Source organism: Colletotrichum spaethianum (genome assembly GCF_022836535.1).
Source record: "Colletotrichum spaethianum MAFF 239500 DNA, contig01, whole genome shotgun sequence".
NCBI lineage: Eukaryota > Fungi > Ascomycota > Sordariomycetes > Glomerellales > Glomerellaceae > Colletotrichum > Colletotrichum spaethianum.
Window position 1 is genome coordinate 2918737 of NW_026054771.1, and position 15769 is coordinate 2934505.

Below are 15769 nucleotides of genomic sequence, written 5' to 3' on the forward strand. Positions count from 1 at the left end.
TACACCTCCAAGCCCGCCTGAGCCGATTCGTTCGCCCGCGTGTACCTTTTGCTACCGCGACGCCGCGCCTCTGAAGAGGTGTTGCATGCGCGGCTGCTTGGCGAGCTTACATGTTTATGGTCCGGTTACACTAGCTGTGCGTTGCGGACTCGGAGTGGGTTGCGCCCTTCTGAAGCTGACTGTACTGGTTCTGCGGATTTGACGGTTGTTGCCCAATGTCTCTGCTACGTAGACCTTGACTACGTCCTAATCTTGGGAAGGTCGCAAGTTGGATCAACCCCCGACATTCGATTTTGATGTCATACAACGGCCGAGTAACTCCTTCACTTCTATGCCTAGAGGTCTTTGCCGTAGTTGATGCTCTTTGCTGTTCTCAGCCTTCAACATTCGCTTGGAGTCGTCTACATGGGTGTGTTGTACAACGATGACTGCGACTTTTGTGGCGGCACGGCTGGGAGGTAAGCGACGCAAGACATCGATTGGTGTTTAGATTCCAATGAGACCAACTATTCCAAGACATCCCCTGTCTTGTTTGATTGAATAGCCTTAGCAAAGAAGCGTGATGCCGGAAAAGTTTACTATACTTAAATATATCCCGATCCTCGATCCGGTTTCCATGCCTATTTATAATATTCAGAGACTGATCAGATTTGATGAGTTTCATTTTCATGCAGGTTAGTCTTAGTCAGTATTCCAGCATAAGTGTTACACATCAAGGAAAGCCAGCAGTGTCAGAACAATAAGCAAGAAGGCTGACTGGGAAACATGAAGTGAGTTTCTGCCTCGAACGAGTTGCCTCCATACTGCAGCTTCACTTATGATAGGCATAAGCTTCCCCATAATATCATGGTGTCCAATCATGTGTGAATTAGCCTGGTTTACAAGTACCTCCTAAAGCCGGAGTTTCTACAAGCGTCATACGTTAACAACAATAATCACACTATCTTCCACTCCTTCCAGACTCAGTGCTTATCATTAGGGCAAATACCAGCTTCTGTTATTATTTTAGCTTTGTTTTACACGTGCCAGTCGATGTGTTCAAGGTCCACCCGTACCTGTTGGGTTACCTGGATAGTCGTCGTTGGCCCCCTATACAGAGGATGCCTACCTACGACCTACGACTATTGAATCTCATATTATCGAGACGACTAAAAGTGAGTCTGAATACATGTGGTTGCGAGGTTGCACAATAAACCAGTGTTCCATTGTCTTGACCGGCTCTTAGCGATGCTTGGCAGCTTGGCAAAGTGGATGCAGCCTTTCTTACTTGCCGTTATGGGCAAACTTCGTTATTCAACTCTTCTAGAGTTTGAACAGCTCGCCCCGACTTACAGGAGCAAAATGGCTGGCCAACTCACGCTGCGAATAGCCGTCGTCTTCCCGATTGCATAGCTGAAGTTCGATAGACCCGCAAAATTATCGTATGATTAGTCATGCCGTGCCCGTGGTTTCGGCTTAGCCGAAACCTTACGTGCACGGCAGTGGTCAAGAGACTACGTAGCGTACTTCCTCACCAAAGCATGATTATCGGCTGCTTACAAGTCACAACGAAGTCATGAACCGCCCGTCTCGAACAGATGAGCCTTACGAGGAGGAGGGCTACAATCAGAGCCCGAACCCTCTGTCTAACGATTTGACCACCAACGAGGACCTCAACGGGACCGTCAATGCGAGAGCACTGGAGCCGGGAGAAGACGGAAAAACTCTCCCGGGGGCCGGTGACGTTGGTATATCACGCTCCGAGACCGACTGGGGGAAAGACGGCGTTGGCCCGGCGCCGAGCGGCGCCGCGTCGGCCAAGTCAGTTGGACTTGGTCAACCCGTGGGAGAGGAGGCCCTCTCGGCCCCTCTCCCTCCCCTTCACTCACGCTGCTCATCTCCCACTGGAGGAGATGACACTCAAACGCAGCGGAGCATCTTTGGTCGTGTCAAGAGTGCTATCATAAAGTTCGGTTCTTTCATCGGGCCTGGGTTCATGATCTCCGTCGCGTACAGTAGGACCGCATGACCTGTCTAGTGAGCAAACAAAGTTGACTGACATACCCGTCCGCGTGAATAGTCGATCCTGGAAACTACGCAACAGGCGTTGCTGCGGGAGCGTCCTACCGCTTCAGCCTGCTCTTTGTCGTTCTTCTGGCCAACCTGTTCGCCATCTTCCTCCAGAGTCTCTGCACAAAGCTCGGCACCGTCACCGGGCTGAACCTGGCTGAGGCTTGTCGGGCGTTTCTGCCGCGGTGGATGAACTATGTTCTCTATGTCTTTGCGGAGGTTGCCATTATTGCCACCGACATTGCAGAGGTGCGTTTTCTCACACCCGGTTGCGACCCAATCTCTTGAGAGCGCAACGGACGCTGAGAATGACTTCTTGATTTAGGTAATCGGCTTCGCAATCGGCCTGAACCTCCTCATTCCCGCGATACCCCTGGTCGCAGGGTGTGCCATCTCCATCCTGGACGTGATGATCATCCTCATCTTCTACAGGCCGCATGGAACCATGAGAGGGCTGAGGATGTTTGAGTTTTTCGTCATTGGCCTAGTGTTGGGCGTGGTGGTCTGCTTCTGTATCCAGCTCTCCCTGATCAAGGACACGCCGGTGGGGGAGGTCTTCCGAGGCTATCTACCCTCACATGCTGTCGTCGAGTCGCAAGGGTATTGGTCTTTCACTCCCTGTTCTCTAGCACTGTTCTGACAATGCGCAGTTTATACCAGGCCTGTGGCATCCTTGGCGCAACAGTAATGCCGCATAGTCTGTACCTCGGATCAGGGATCGTCCAGGCCCGCCTACGGGACTACGACACGAAGAACGGCTTGCTACCCCCTGAAACGAACGAGCTCGACCTCAGTGGTGATAGTATCGACAAGGGCTACTACATCCCATCTGCAAAGGCCATAAAGCACTCCCTCATGGCCTCGACGGCCGAATTGGGATTCTCACTCTTCACGTTCGCCCTCTTCGTCAACTCCGCTATTCTAATCGTCGCGGGTGCCTCACTTTATGGGAATAAGGATGCCCCAGATGCGGACATCTTTAGCATCCACCAGCTTCTCACGGACTCCATCTCTAAGGCCGCGGGCACAGTCTTCGCCCTGGCCCTTCTCCTCTCCGGAATCTCCGCTGGAATCGTTTGCACGATTGCCGGGCAGATGGTAAGCGAGGGAGCGCTGAACTGGAGGATGCGTCCCTGGCTGCGGCGCCTCGCGACTCGCAGCATCAGCGTCACGCCGAGCATAGTAATCGCCGGTGCTATAGGTCGGGAGGGCGTGAGCGACGCGCTGAATGCGTCGCAGGTCGTGCTTAGTGTCGTTTTGCCGTTCATCACTGCGCCCTTGATCTACTTTACGTGCCGTAACAAGTACATGACGGTCCGTGATGGCGCGGCCCGATTCCGGACCCCATCGGATGAAGAGACATCGGAAAACACGAGTGGCATGGTCAAGATGGCGAATTCGTGGTACACTGCTGTTTTCGCTGTTCTGATCTGGATCCTTATAGCGGCGATGAATGTGGCCAACTTGGTTCTGCTGGGAAAGGGTCAGGCATGAATGAGTGAAGGGAAAAGCAGCAGGGTGCTCGGTGAGGAGTACTCATGCTAAAGAGATGGAGATGAAAGAAAAAGAAAAGAGCCCCTCGTCTCTTGTATTTCGTGACTGGTCGTGTTTTCTTTGGTACTCGTATTCGTTTTTTGCTTTCTATCGTGCTATTTTCCTATCTTGCGGTCGGCTTTTGACCGGACTGCGCGCTATTCAACCAGCTCTGTACTTGCGTGGGGCTCAACCTCCATGCCATAGCAACATTACACCAAGATTGTTTGAAGAGATTTATATTGCTTTCCATGCTGCTTGTTCTGCAGTTGTGGCCCTTGTCTTTGAACAGTAACACATAACGGTCATGTTTATCTCAACTTCACGAAAGGAAAATTTATATTGGCACTCAGGTTTAAACTTCCCAATCCCATTTTTCTTGGAACCTTGAGCTAGTAGATCGGATGATACATCATTCTTGTGCTCTAACCTGTTCTCTATGTGACTCCAGGTGTTCGAAATCGTCAAAGGCACGGAATATAGTGGAGTGGGCCCCCATATGTAGGAATATAGTTTCCGGAACATGACGTCGACACTGGGTAAGTACAATGAGTCTTGCCAGTACCTATAAAGGCCAGAGCAATCTGACATCTTTCACAAGCGTTGCCTATTTATCATCTATCGTCCAGAATCAACCCATTGAGCACATTTCGTCGTTTGAAGATTTCAATGCCTGATTAAAACCAGTCGACGGGTAGACTTCTTGAAGCCAATCTCACGACTCAACACCATGTCTCATCTTCGTTACTACTCATACGAAGGACTTGGTCAAAAGAACCTGAAGCGGTTTAGCTATAACCAAGCTGTGCGTGTGGGTGACAAGATCGAGTGCGCCGGCCAAGGTATGTTCGTTTCTTATCTGTGTAGCAGTACATACTGAAAGCGGAGCAAGGTGGATGGGATCCCAAAACGGGCGAATTTTACAAGGAGATTAACGCGCAGATCGACCAAGCATTCGCCAACGTCGATCTCAACTTGAAAGACGCCGGCGGCAAGGGCTGGGAACAAGTGTACAGGGTCAACTCATACCATGTGCCAATCAACAACGAAGCTTTGGATGCCATGGTTAGGAACTTCAACAAATGGATGCCGAACCATAAGCCTATTTGGACATGTGTGGGGGTGACGAGACTAGGTGAAGACGACATGCGCGTGGAGATTGAGGTTGTTGCGCACGATCCCGAACGTGCTGCAAAGGCTTGAATCCGATGATTCAATAAATTAGTTCAACTAGGATGCACGTGTAGATTTTCGGCAAGACGCGAACAATGACGATTCACTAAAAGGGGCGCAATCATGTGTGTGAGGTTTCCAAATTTGTCAAATTCCCATTATGATATATCTTATCCACAAGATCCAATTTCCGTTGAACGCCAGTCACACCGCTCGCTTTCTGAAGGTGAAAGACTCAACCGGTGGGGTATAGTCGCTTGTATCATTTATGCCTTGCCGGCCTGGACGAGGAGAGCGGCGTGCTGCTCGGGGTGGGTCTTCTCGACGTTGCCCTTGGCCATCTTCTTCATGATCATGTTGGCGTCGATGTCAACCTCCTCACGGAGAACGAGGCCGGTACCCTCCTGGATAATGCGCCACTTGCCGGCGATGACAAGGGTGCCGACAGGGGGCTTGGCATTGACGAGGGTGTCGACACCTTCCTCGAGGTTGGTGATGGTCAGCTGGTAGGTGGTCTGGCCGATAGGCTTCTTGTCGGTGACGGAGTAAGTAGCGGATTGACCGAGGCCGACAGAGCCGGACTCGAGCTTGTACTCGATAAGGGACGGGCAGAGGGTCTTAACCATGAGGTCGTGGTTGTGGATGGCTGAGAGGACGGCGGCCTTGTCAACGCCGGCGGGGACGGGGGTGGAGACGACGGTGGCAGGCGCAGTCATTTTTGCGGTTTGAAGGGATTGGATATTTGGAAGAAGTGGTGTGGAATACTGATTTTAGTGTGCGATGAAGAACGAAGCTGGTGATGCACGATGATCAAAGACCAGCTGGGACCTTCTTATAGATGTCTTTTCTCCCCTTCGCTCAGACCGATAGACATGCTAAAACCGGATGATTCGAGTCTTTCCCCTCCCACCCGGCCCCCTTTGCCCCCTATCAGCTGCGATTACCAAAGTCTGGAGCCCCAAATGGGTGACTGGCCGTTGCGCCACTGACGGTTCAGGACGGTCTGGTTCGCGGGGACGAGTAGCAGGAGACGCAGGTAGGGAGGTTAAGTGGCATCGGGCCGGCCGTGCCCCGACCGTGCTCCCGCCGAGCCGGACGTCGGAGCATCGAACTAAGAGACTTGAGGCTGCGCGCTAAGAGGCTCACTTTTGTTTGTCCCTCAGGGGAGAGGGAGGCGGGTGTCCGTGGAGAAGTCCGCCGAAGGAACAGGTCCACGCCAGTGAGATTTGGGGAGATTTGCATGTTGGCAGGAAAGACACATTGCGCCGGCTTATGGAGTTTGTCTAAAATAGCAAAACAGAACAATCCTTTTTGGGGGCAGACATGTATGCTTGGAAGTGTTTCAATCAAATCATCAAACAAAGACCTTTGCTTGGTTATGTTATGTCAAAGCCGAATCGCTTGCGTCCCAAAGTCTTGGATGCGACGTGCCACGCTAACAATTACGCGAAAACCCACTCGACAGTGTTCGTCCGAGACATGCAGCTTGCCGCATGAGCGCCGTACGAACGCGTGTCTTTAGTGTTGACATCCGCAAATTTGATAACAAAGCCTGTACCCTGAGGCGGGAAACTGCTCAGCGTCTACACAAGCCCCAAATTTCGAAGGACTTGGCAAGCAAGTACAGAACCCTTGAATTTCATCCCAACCATCCCAACCATCCCAACCACACCCTGCGGAAGACGTGACAGGCTAAGGTCCGACCACTGCGAACTACTTTGGTCTCCAGGTGAGGCTCAAGGATGCCCTAAGAGTGTCCCTTAAAAGCGGCCTTCCAGATTGACGCTGGTGCGTTGTCCACTTGTACTGTTGCTACTGTCCTAATTCCGGTGCGGCTCGGGGAGGCTGACAGACATCAAAATCTGATACTCGCGGCCTAATATGACTGGCTTCGCCTCCACTTAAGCTTGGAATAGCCTCCGAAGAAGTCAGAGACAGTCTGCCGATAGTACCATTCATCTGTATCTCAACACAACAGTTTGAGTACCTGCAGTGAGCGAGGCCACTTGGCTGTGCTGATCGACACTGTGGCTTTCTGACTGCGCCGGAACGGCGTTTGGCACCGCCAGTGCATTGTCCCCACGCTAGAACGCGGACCCGCTGTCTGTCCGTGTCTCTCGGTCATGGCATTTCATGCCTTAATGGCGGATGTCAATTTCGGGGATTCAACACTGCATGCCCAAGTGTACAACTGACCCGCGTATGCGTCTTTCCCCGACCCAAGGGTCCAGGTTCCTGATATGTTAGTGCGTGAAAGTCACGCACCGAAATACGACGGCAACATGCAAATTACGTGCTATGGGCCATTGCCCGAATATGTATCGGTGTCTTCAGTGTGCACGATGTGCTTGGCCAAAGTCGATGACCCGGCACAAGATGATGACCTAGTAAGGAGCAATCCGCATGGACATTCCCTTTCGGCTGCTATTTTGGAATATTAACCGTCCGATCTCCGGGCCAAGGCTTGAGGTAGTCTCACTTCCAGGGCGGCCAGAGAGTACACTCCCAGACTTCCATTCTTGCCCACGCTCAATCTGCCTCAAAGGCTCAAATAGCAAGGCAACTTCCGCTTTTGTGAGATAGCTTCCACCCTGCTGCCTGGAAAACAGGTCAGAAAGAACTTGGTTTAATGGCCATGGCGTAAAGATTTGACCCGCAAGGTCCGCCTATTTTGTTTTATTATTTCTTTTTATTTCTCATCTTGTCATCTTACCTTTTCTTTTTCGTTCTCTTTGCTCATCACTTGTATTTATCTTACTTTGGAATTCAAGAGAAATTAGCAATGCGATAAGAGTTGTACGCTCTGGTCTGTCACTTTGAATATTTTGCTTCACTTTACAGGGTTGACAAAGGATTAACTCTTTGTCGACAAGATAATTATGGCCAATGACGCAGGGGGCGGAATATGAATTCCTCCCCCGCGTATTAGTCAGCAGTCATTGTTCCATGTGATTGGCCCCACAGCATAGGCCATCTCAGTCTTGGTTGCGAGACGAGACCGCATGAGTTTGTCGTGCCTCGATTTCCCTTATTGAACCCAAGAATCGGTACGCTGAGGCTCCAGAGAAATACCTGTTGGCCGTGTGGATAACCCCTTGCATCTGGTCTGCCGCCGCTATGCCCCAATTGTCATCGGAGCGGGCCGTGAGCCATCCGAAGCGCAGATACACCTCCAAAGCATGCGAGGAGTGTCGGCGCCGAAGAGCCAAGGTGGGTGGAATATAATTTCCTTCGCCAATGTCGACCGCCCTGTCACCACTCAAATGTTGTTTTGATGTTGACGTCGCATGAAACTAGTGTGACGGCCAGCGACCTGCCTGCGCTCGGTGTTCTGAGCGCTCCCTCAATTGCCTTTACAGAAGTGAAGAGGATGGCCGCAAGCCAGCTTCAAAGTCATATGTTCAGTTGCTGAGGAACCGGATTGACTTGCTGGAAGCAGTACTGCAGTCACGCGCTATCGATATCGAGGCATCCGTTGCCCAGCTTTCAACCACAGGGGCAACCCCTCAACTGCCCTCCATCATCAACCCCTTGCTAAGCAGCGGTGATGCTGGCTTGAGCCCTTCGGCATTTGATGATCTCTGCGCGACATTTGAAGGGGCACTTTCCCTTGATGAGGCCGTCAACTACGACCAGGATGGCGAAATGCGTTACTTTGGGCCCTCAAGTGGTCGGTTGGAGTTCCAAAGCGGTAGGCTACGTCTTCTACCCCCCCCCCCCCCCCCCCCCCCCCCCCCCCCCCCCCCCCCGTCCATCTGTTATTGCGAGAGCTTACTAATGACTTCATTGAAGAATCCACACCCGAAAACGACGATCATGGAAGCAGCTCAGCAACCACGAAACCTGTCGAGACAAATCGCTACATCCTACCATTAGAAGCTGAGGTTTATCCGGAAGATCTTCAAACCGAGCTGATCGACCTGTTTTTCGAGTATCAGAGCCCTTGGTGTCAGGTTGTCAACGAGAAGCTATTCAGAGAAAGCATGAAAACGCAGGGCCGCTACTACAGCCCGCTGCTGCTTAACTGCATTCTTGCTCTGGGGTCTCGCTACTCAGACAGGATTGATATCCGTTCGGATCCTACTGACCAGAATACGGCCGGGAAATCGTTTATGCAAAAAGCTGAAGTACTCTTGCATTATGACATGAAACGACCGACTATCACAACACTTCAGTCGATGTCCATTCTGGTTGGAGTCTATGTGGTACGTGGTGATGGCAACTGCAAATGAGTTGTAGATCGCAATGTGCTGATGAAAACAAGGCTTATGGTTGTGATGCAGCCGGATGGCTACACCAGGGAATGGCAAACCGACTCGCCCTCGACATGGGACTCAATCTCGATGCCGCATCTTTGAGTGGCTCGTGTCACATGTCGAGTGAAGAGATAGAGTTGCGACGACAGGTATACTGGTCGCTATACTGTGACGACAAGCTTGCTGCTATCTATACTGGGCGAGTCTGTAGTCTGCTGGTAAGCCTGACTCCTAAGTTCCTCATGAGGAGACGAGGTTGGTGGTACTAATGCAGACTCAACTGTACAGGATGTTCAGGGTGCTGTGAATCTTCCATCACCACTTACACCAGAACAAATAAGTAGTGGGGCCAGTGGCATGAGTGATATGATACGATGCAACAAGAAGATCCTTGTACATCGTGGGCTGATTGGACTCTGTCGCATTTTGGAGAATATTCTGCTCGCTCTGTTAGTACCTTGTGTTCATGTCATCGACAGTTCTTCACTCAGAACGAGACTAATGATCCGTTTCAGGTACGCCCCAAAACCGCTCTACAAAGGACCGCAGAGAATATCGTTCCTCCAATCTTGTACGCTAGAGCTCAAGACATGGTTCTACGAGCTTCCAGCCGACCTCAGGATCGACAAACCGAACGATTTGCCGCAGGTATACACCCTGCACATGGTCTATCACACCTGCTGCATACTTCTCTTCAAGCCCTTCCTCATTAGGCCGAAGGAAGCGCATGCGGTACCGAAGACTGAGACTGTCAAACGTGCAGAAGAACTTTGCGTCGAGTCGGCCAAGCGGATATGTCACGCCGGCAAAAAGTATCGGCAGGTCTTTGGAAGCTTCCGCAAGAGTCCAATTTCGGCCACGCATTGCATACTCACTGCGACATTGGTTCTGATTCAGTATGCGAGTCCCGATCCAGACTTCGCAAATACCGGCAGACCCTGTTGCACCTTATACATTGAAGCGTGCTTGGAGATCTTGAAGGAGCTCTCCACATCATGGAAGCCGGCTTACAGAATGAGAGTCGACCTCATCAAGTACCTGTACCAAAAGTACCCGGAGAGGATTCCGAACTCCTTGCTCCAGACCGACCGGAAAAACTTGGCAATGTTATCCGGAAGGGACATGGAGAATGTCTCGGCGCAACCAGAGCAGACCCTTGAACAGAACCTCTGTCCACTGATGAGCAATATTACTCAAGACTTCATATGGGATGGTGCAGGTCAAGGCTTTCAGGGATTCAACGGCGGTTCAGAATCTGCCTTCAATACGCAATTTGCTCTCGCGGATGCCATTATGGATAGTGGGGGACAAGATGAAACCACTTTCATGGATGATGCCTTCTGGGCAGGAGTGAACTTTGACTTCAACCACGAGGCTCAGACATAGGTATTGATCTACTTCTGAAGAATGCTCGAGTGTCAGATACTGGCTAAAGACATATCTACGATAGTGTCAATGCTGTCTTCCTTGCTCCATGAAACCTAGATTCATATTCAAAACATGCCGAAGACGTGAAAAGCTTGGGACCAACACTTGAAGCTAAGGAAGCTATTACCAGTGTATTCTTACATCGCTCTAAAGATATTAGACCTGATCATAGATGTTTCTAACCACTAGTTCTCTGAGTATCGCCTCGAGATTCCTGAAGAAGGCACTCGAAACAGACTGAAGAAGGAGCGGCAGCGAGAAATATGATAACGTCTACTAACAAGTTAATGAAGTATGTATGGTTATTGTAGGATGTCGAGTATCTTTGCTAGACTCTGCGCGTCGCCTGCCCATGTCACGGCTTTCTCCTCGTCAACCCATCCATCAGTGTGACTGCCCCCAAAGTCAATGATCCAGGCATTGTCGTCCCTATCTATAAGAACGTTCTCGGCTTTGGCATCGCCCCAGATGATGCCTTTGTGGTGCAGCTTCTCCAAGACGCGCTGATCTGAGTCTCCTAACGTTTCCTTACTTCGGGTAAACTCTGCTCAAGTCTTGCTCTTAGCAGCACTCCTTTAGTGTTTATCCAGGTAAAAAGCATGCCCATCAATCTGTTACCGTCTCAAACAACTCCGTGTAGGCAACAAATCCACGATTCTGGGGCAAGGGGTATCTGCGCCATGACGATTTCTTTCAACGTTGTGAGCTCCTTCTTCGCATATGCTAGAGCAAACGAGAGGCAAAACGGTTTAAAGCAACATGTGACCAGGTTGCTATTTCCCGCAGCAACAAGGACTTTGGTTGGTCGTTTAATCAAGACGTCTTCAGCGCGATCGTAAGTTATCTTGACATCAGGTGGAAGGTAAGACTGAGTCCACTGGTCAAGGTCCTGAAGGAAGTCGTCCTCAACAACCACAACGGCGCTGGACCAGCCATGTTCCTGAGACTCCAGTTGATACGGTCGTAGGACTTCTCGGTAGCATCTAGACCGCAAATGAAATACGGAGAGAACAGATACTGAGAGAGAGTCGGCCGTCTATCCTTGCGAACCACTGAGGGCGATGACGCCATTTGGGCGATGAGAGCCTCGAACAGTTTTGATAGTCTATCGCATGCATCTTCTATGTAGAAATCATCCTGCTCTTCTTCTCCAGATCGTAGCAGGTCTAGACACTTGAAGTACTGCTCTGTGAGTTTGGGTGATTGACAAAAGTGCGATGGGGAAATTGTGCAATAAAAGGCTTCTCCGGCATTGGTTCGTATTATGAGGTCGCAGTCGTCTTCAGTTTCGTGTACTTGCCAGAGGGCGACATCGTAGTGTGGTAGCTTCGCCATGCCAGGTGCTGTAGTAAATTGTGATGGATTAGAATGCAGGTGAGATCAGGCTTAGTTGTTGGACCACGGAGGGGATTCAGAGTCTTTTCTTATGTCCCTGGCTATGCGATCTGTGCTCGGACTTTCCATTTGACGGCGGTCGGCTTGAGCTCTCATAATTGATTAGCTAGTTTTCCGGCGGCAATGCCGGCGGCTCGATTTTCCAGAAAGGTCCACCAATAAAGGCCTGTCAATCGTATTGGTCTTGGGCGTCTCGCCTGGCCCAGTTGTGACGATGATTTTGCATGTCAGTGTATGACTGTCATCGATGTGTTGGCCTCTATCCGACCTGAAGACCCACGCGCTGGACTGTGATCTACTGAAATTTCTATGCATACGACACTGTCATTTCCTAGATATCAGCCATGATGGCCCTCAATATTCCAACATATTCTCCATCAAAAACTTCTCTCCTTCAAGCTCGCAGTCAAACACATTACGAAGCCGGCCAAGAAAGAAAAAGCTAACACCATTCACCTTGAACTCCATTGACGTCGTCTACCAAAATCGTCTTCGCGATCGACCCCCCAGCCGCCACTTCCGACCGTAACTTCGTTGAACTAGCTCTTCGTCACCCGCCTCCCGAGCAGTACCCTTCATTACTCTATAAGTTCGAAGCCCTTCAAACTTGAGGTTTCGGGTAGACTGCTCGGGCTTCTATCTCGGGATTAACGCCGTAGTTCTTGAAGTAGCGGTAGTCTTTGATGGAGACGACGGAGGTTTGAAATGCAAGCACACTGCGAGTTTCAAAAGCCGTCAGTAACAATCACGTAGCTGCGAAATATCTGTTGAATGGTAGTGGCGAGCCCGAACGAGGGATAGGCTTACATCAGAACCATGACAATGAGCGTCACGACCCAGCTCAGCGCACAGCTGGCACCCGTGCAGAAGCTGCCATTGGCCGAGCACAGCAGACCAAATGCGACGAACCAGAAGACGATCTCGACGGTGTTTAGGATGGCGTTCGCTTTCAGCGAGGCCCATTTCTTGAAGCGCTCCTTGTGGGTGGTAAGGAGTTGGTAGCCGATGATGATGAGCGATTTGAGGCCCTGTGTTACCCTTCCATTAGCTCTAGTTCCATAAACGGCTCGTGCCGGAGAAGCTTTTGGGTGCTCTCAGGAGAAAAGGGGTGTACCATGGTCAACGCCATCATGTTTGCGCGAGTTGTCGGGACCGGCATGGACATTCGCGCAATGGTAAGGATGATTGCTACAGTCATGAGGACGAGCTGGAGGATGTGGACCTTGGTTCTGTATCTAGTATCGAAGAACCGCCCGTTGAAGAATTCGCGGATGCCCATTGTGATTGATAGTGTTCAGAGTCGCGAGGTGAAGTAGTTTGTCGCGATATCTGATACTGATGTCGGCTAAGCGAGATGGGAGAACTCGTTTGGCGACAGGTTTCGTCGTCGATGGCTGGATATTTGAGTGATTAGTGGATCTTAACTCCTTTCTGATCCATGATGGCGAGAGACATCTCACTTTATCACAATCTCCATGGCTGACATTCTTTTCTTTACATGTATTCATCGTACTTGGCAGCCAGTCGTATCGTGCACATACACGTATTACGTCGAAAGTATACGCGTATAGAGAAACTGGACCCTGCGTCGCCCAAAACGAGACACCAGGAAACAAACACATGGCCCCACCACACCACACTCTGTGTGTGTCGTAGAGTCTACGAGTTAGAGTTAAGCGCAGGATGCATTAGTGTCCATTTGTGATATGGAGGCTTAGATCTTGTCCACGCGGCACGCATGACCCAGGAACTTGGCTTTTGACGTGTGGAGTTCTCAGGCCCTCGACTCGGTGTGATAAGGGCGATTTTGCAGACCAAAAACCTCCAGCGCGCCGCGACAGAGAATTGCACCGTTGTCCCTGTACGCGTTTGCAGAACCTTGGGGGCTTACGCAGTATTTAGAGCCTGACGAGCTGTTCCCCGCGTATAATCCCCCATTCTGGAGGAGAATATGTTGCCGGAGCACCATCGCAGCCAATGAAACAGTCCAAAAACCTGCTCAGCCTAACAAAAGGTGACTCGTGTGTGCCAATTCCACATCTTGGATCGCCCAAAGGCCGCCGGCATGAATGTTGCGTTATCCGCTGGGAGGGGTCAATCTTTTTGTTCTTTCCCGGTATCTCGAGGGGGAGAAAATTAACATCAACCAACTCGACTCTGCACAGTCCTTCTCGCGAGCAGTAAGCGAAACGTATTGAAAATGCGCTAGTACCTAGTGGCCAGTTGAAACCAGCCGGCTGCACTTCTGTGTTGAGCGCTCTGGAAAGCGAGCCTTGGATGCTGGGACCAAGCGGAGACCCACACCAACACATATGAAATAAGGCATGCAACAAACACTGCGACCGAGACTCAAACCTGGATTCGCGTATCGATCGACCTTGTTCTCAGACCTTGAGAATCTGGCTTTTGGATCCGAAAAATCTTTGATGAGACCTAACCGTCCCCCATTATGTTGATATGTGATCTTCCCTCACATGTCGTGAGCAAGAGATCCGGGTGTACCCGGCACAGCCCCGGGCAATGGAATCCCGATCGGCCCCGGCTCCCGAATCCTTCAACATTATAACCCGTCCCGCTCCGGCCCCAGCTTCCTAATATGGCAGGCCCCGTGACGTTGAATTAAGGGACAAGCCGGACGATCGGAACCGGGATTGTGCCCTACGACACTTTTGCATACGTATACTCTGCATACTGCTGTGCTCCTGATCCTCCCAAAATGTTTTATATCATGCCCCGAACCCAAATTGCGCCGATAGAATCCATCCGCTTTCCATCGCACCTTTGCACGCCAAATCAGCTCAGCCATCATGCCCGAAATGAAGATCCTCGTCCTTGGGCTTCCCCGAACAGGAACCCAGTGTACGCATCCCACAACCCCCCTTCATCGCACTCTTCTCTCCATGAACTAATCCTCCCGTCCCGCACGCCAGCCCTCGCCGACGCCCTGGCCCACCTCTCCATCTCCCCCGTCTACCACATGCGCGAAGTCTCCAAGAACGCCCACCAAGACCTTTGGATCTCCGCCATCGCCGATAACCTTCCCCCTGCCTCCCCCCCTGCCCCCTGGTCCCGATCGCAATGGGATGCCCTTTTGTCTGGCTTCTCCGCGGTCTCTGACTTCCCCCCCTCCCTTTTCCCCACAGCTCTGGCAGAGGCATACCCCGAAAGCCTCATTATCCACACGACCCGTCCTCTCGAGTCCTGGGAGGCGTCGATGAGGGATACCCTCATCCACGCGCACCTCCACCGCGACCCGGGGAGGAAGTCGCCGATGGAGGGGCTGGCGAATGCCTACCACGCCGCGTGCTGGGATGACGACTTTGAAAAGAGCGGGAGGGCGTACTTTGAGAGGCATCATGAAGAAGTGCGCGCTTTGAAGAAGGGCGGGAGGAGGTTTTTGGAGTATCATCCTGGAGACGGGTGGGAGCCGCTGTGCGAGTTTCTTGGCGTTGTGGTACCGGAAGTTCCGTTCCCGAGGAGTGATGACTGGGTCGGCTACAAGAAACAAGTTGAGAAGGAAAGGAACGAAGAGAAGAAGGCACAAGAGGCTGTCGGGAACAATTGAAAGACCATTGCGAGGAAGAAGGATCACGGAGGGAGAAAGGAGGCCGGAAGTGTGGGCTGAGCTCGGCAAAGCGAGCTTGTTTCATTGCTGCCATGGCTGGAGTATATACTCGACTCAACAGCCTAAGTCTGATAGATAAAGATTCTAAACGAGTGTGAAGAATGCGAATGCCACCAAAGCCCGAAAGCCTGTCAGGCTGATGTTGAATAGCCCCATCCTATCTGATTTCCATTTGCCGATGTTGGATCCGGTCATAACCTCAAGTAATTGACACTAAAGCGCCATTGAGAAACCACGCCATATCCTGTTTTTGCCTCAAGCCCACACAGAAGCATCTGCTTTGCAGCAGAACTATGTTTTCTGTTTAAAG

At 51.2% G+C, this 15769-nt stretch overlaps 6 protein-coding genes across 6 annotated transcripts; 4 read left to right on the top strand and 2 right to left on the bottom strand.

The window, feature by feature from the left end:
• Positions 1-1555: 1555 nt before the first annotated feature.
• ColSpa_00790 (manganese transporter SMF1) lies at positions 1556-3543 on the top strand (the record flags this gene model as incomplete). Its single annotated transcript, XM_049267002.1, has 4 exons — positions 1556-1994; positions 2060-2298; positions 2375-2649; positions 2700-3543. 4 exons carry the CDS (start codon positions 1556-1558, stop codon positions 3541-3543), a joined length of 1797 nt encoding a protein of 598 aa, XP_049122959.1.
• A 769-nt stretch (positions 3544-4312) lies between these two features.
• Positions 4313-4785, top strand: ColSpa_00791 (RutC family protein; the record flags this gene model as incomplete). Its single annotated transcript, XM_049267003.1, has 2 exons — positions 4313-4424; positions 4466-4785. The coding sequence occupies 2 exons, from the start codon at positions 4313-4315 to the stop codon at positions 4783-4785; spliced, it is 432 nt and encodes a 143-aa protein (XP_049122960.1).
• Positions 4786-5021: 236 nt separating this feature from the next.
• Positions 5022-5471, bottom strand: ColSpa_00792 (uncharacterized protein; the record flags this gene model as incomplete). Its single annotated transcript, XM_049267004.1, has 1 exon — positions 5022-5471. One exon carries the CDS (start codon positions 5469-5471, stop codon positions 5022-5024), a length of 450 nt encoding a protein of 149 aa, XP_049122961.1.
• A 4203-nt stretch (positions 5472-9674) lies between these two features.
• Positions 9675-10397, top strand: ColSpa_00793 (uncharacterized protein; the record flags this gene model as incomplete). The annotated part of the gene is made up of 1 exon (XM_049267005.1): positions 9675-10397. One exon carries the CDS (start codon positions 9675-9677, stop codon positions 10395-10397), a length of 723 nt encoding a protein of 240 aa, XP_049122962.1.
• Positions 10398-12435: 2038 nt separating this feature from the next.
• Positions 12436-13113, bottom strand: ColSpa_00794 (uncharacterized protein; the record flags this gene model as incomplete). The annotated part of the gene is made up of 3 exons (XM_049267006.1): positions 12436-12550; positions 12642-12862; positions 12949-13113. 3 exons carry the CDS (start codon positions 13111-13113, stop codon positions 12436-12438), a joined length of 501 nt encoding a protein of 166 aa, XP_049122963.1.
• A 1528-nt stretch (positions 13114-14641) lies between these two features.
• On the top strand, positions 14642-15399 carry ColSpa_00795 (uncharacterized protein; the record flags this gene model as incomplete). Its single annotated transcript, XM_049267007.1, has 2 exons — positions 14642-14693; positions 14765-15399. The coding sequence occupies 2 exons, from the start codon at positions 14642-14644 to the stop codon at positions 15397-15399; spliced, it is 687 nt and encodes a 228-aa protein (XP_049122964.1).
• Between the last annotated feature and the right edge of the window lie 370 nt (positions 15400-15769).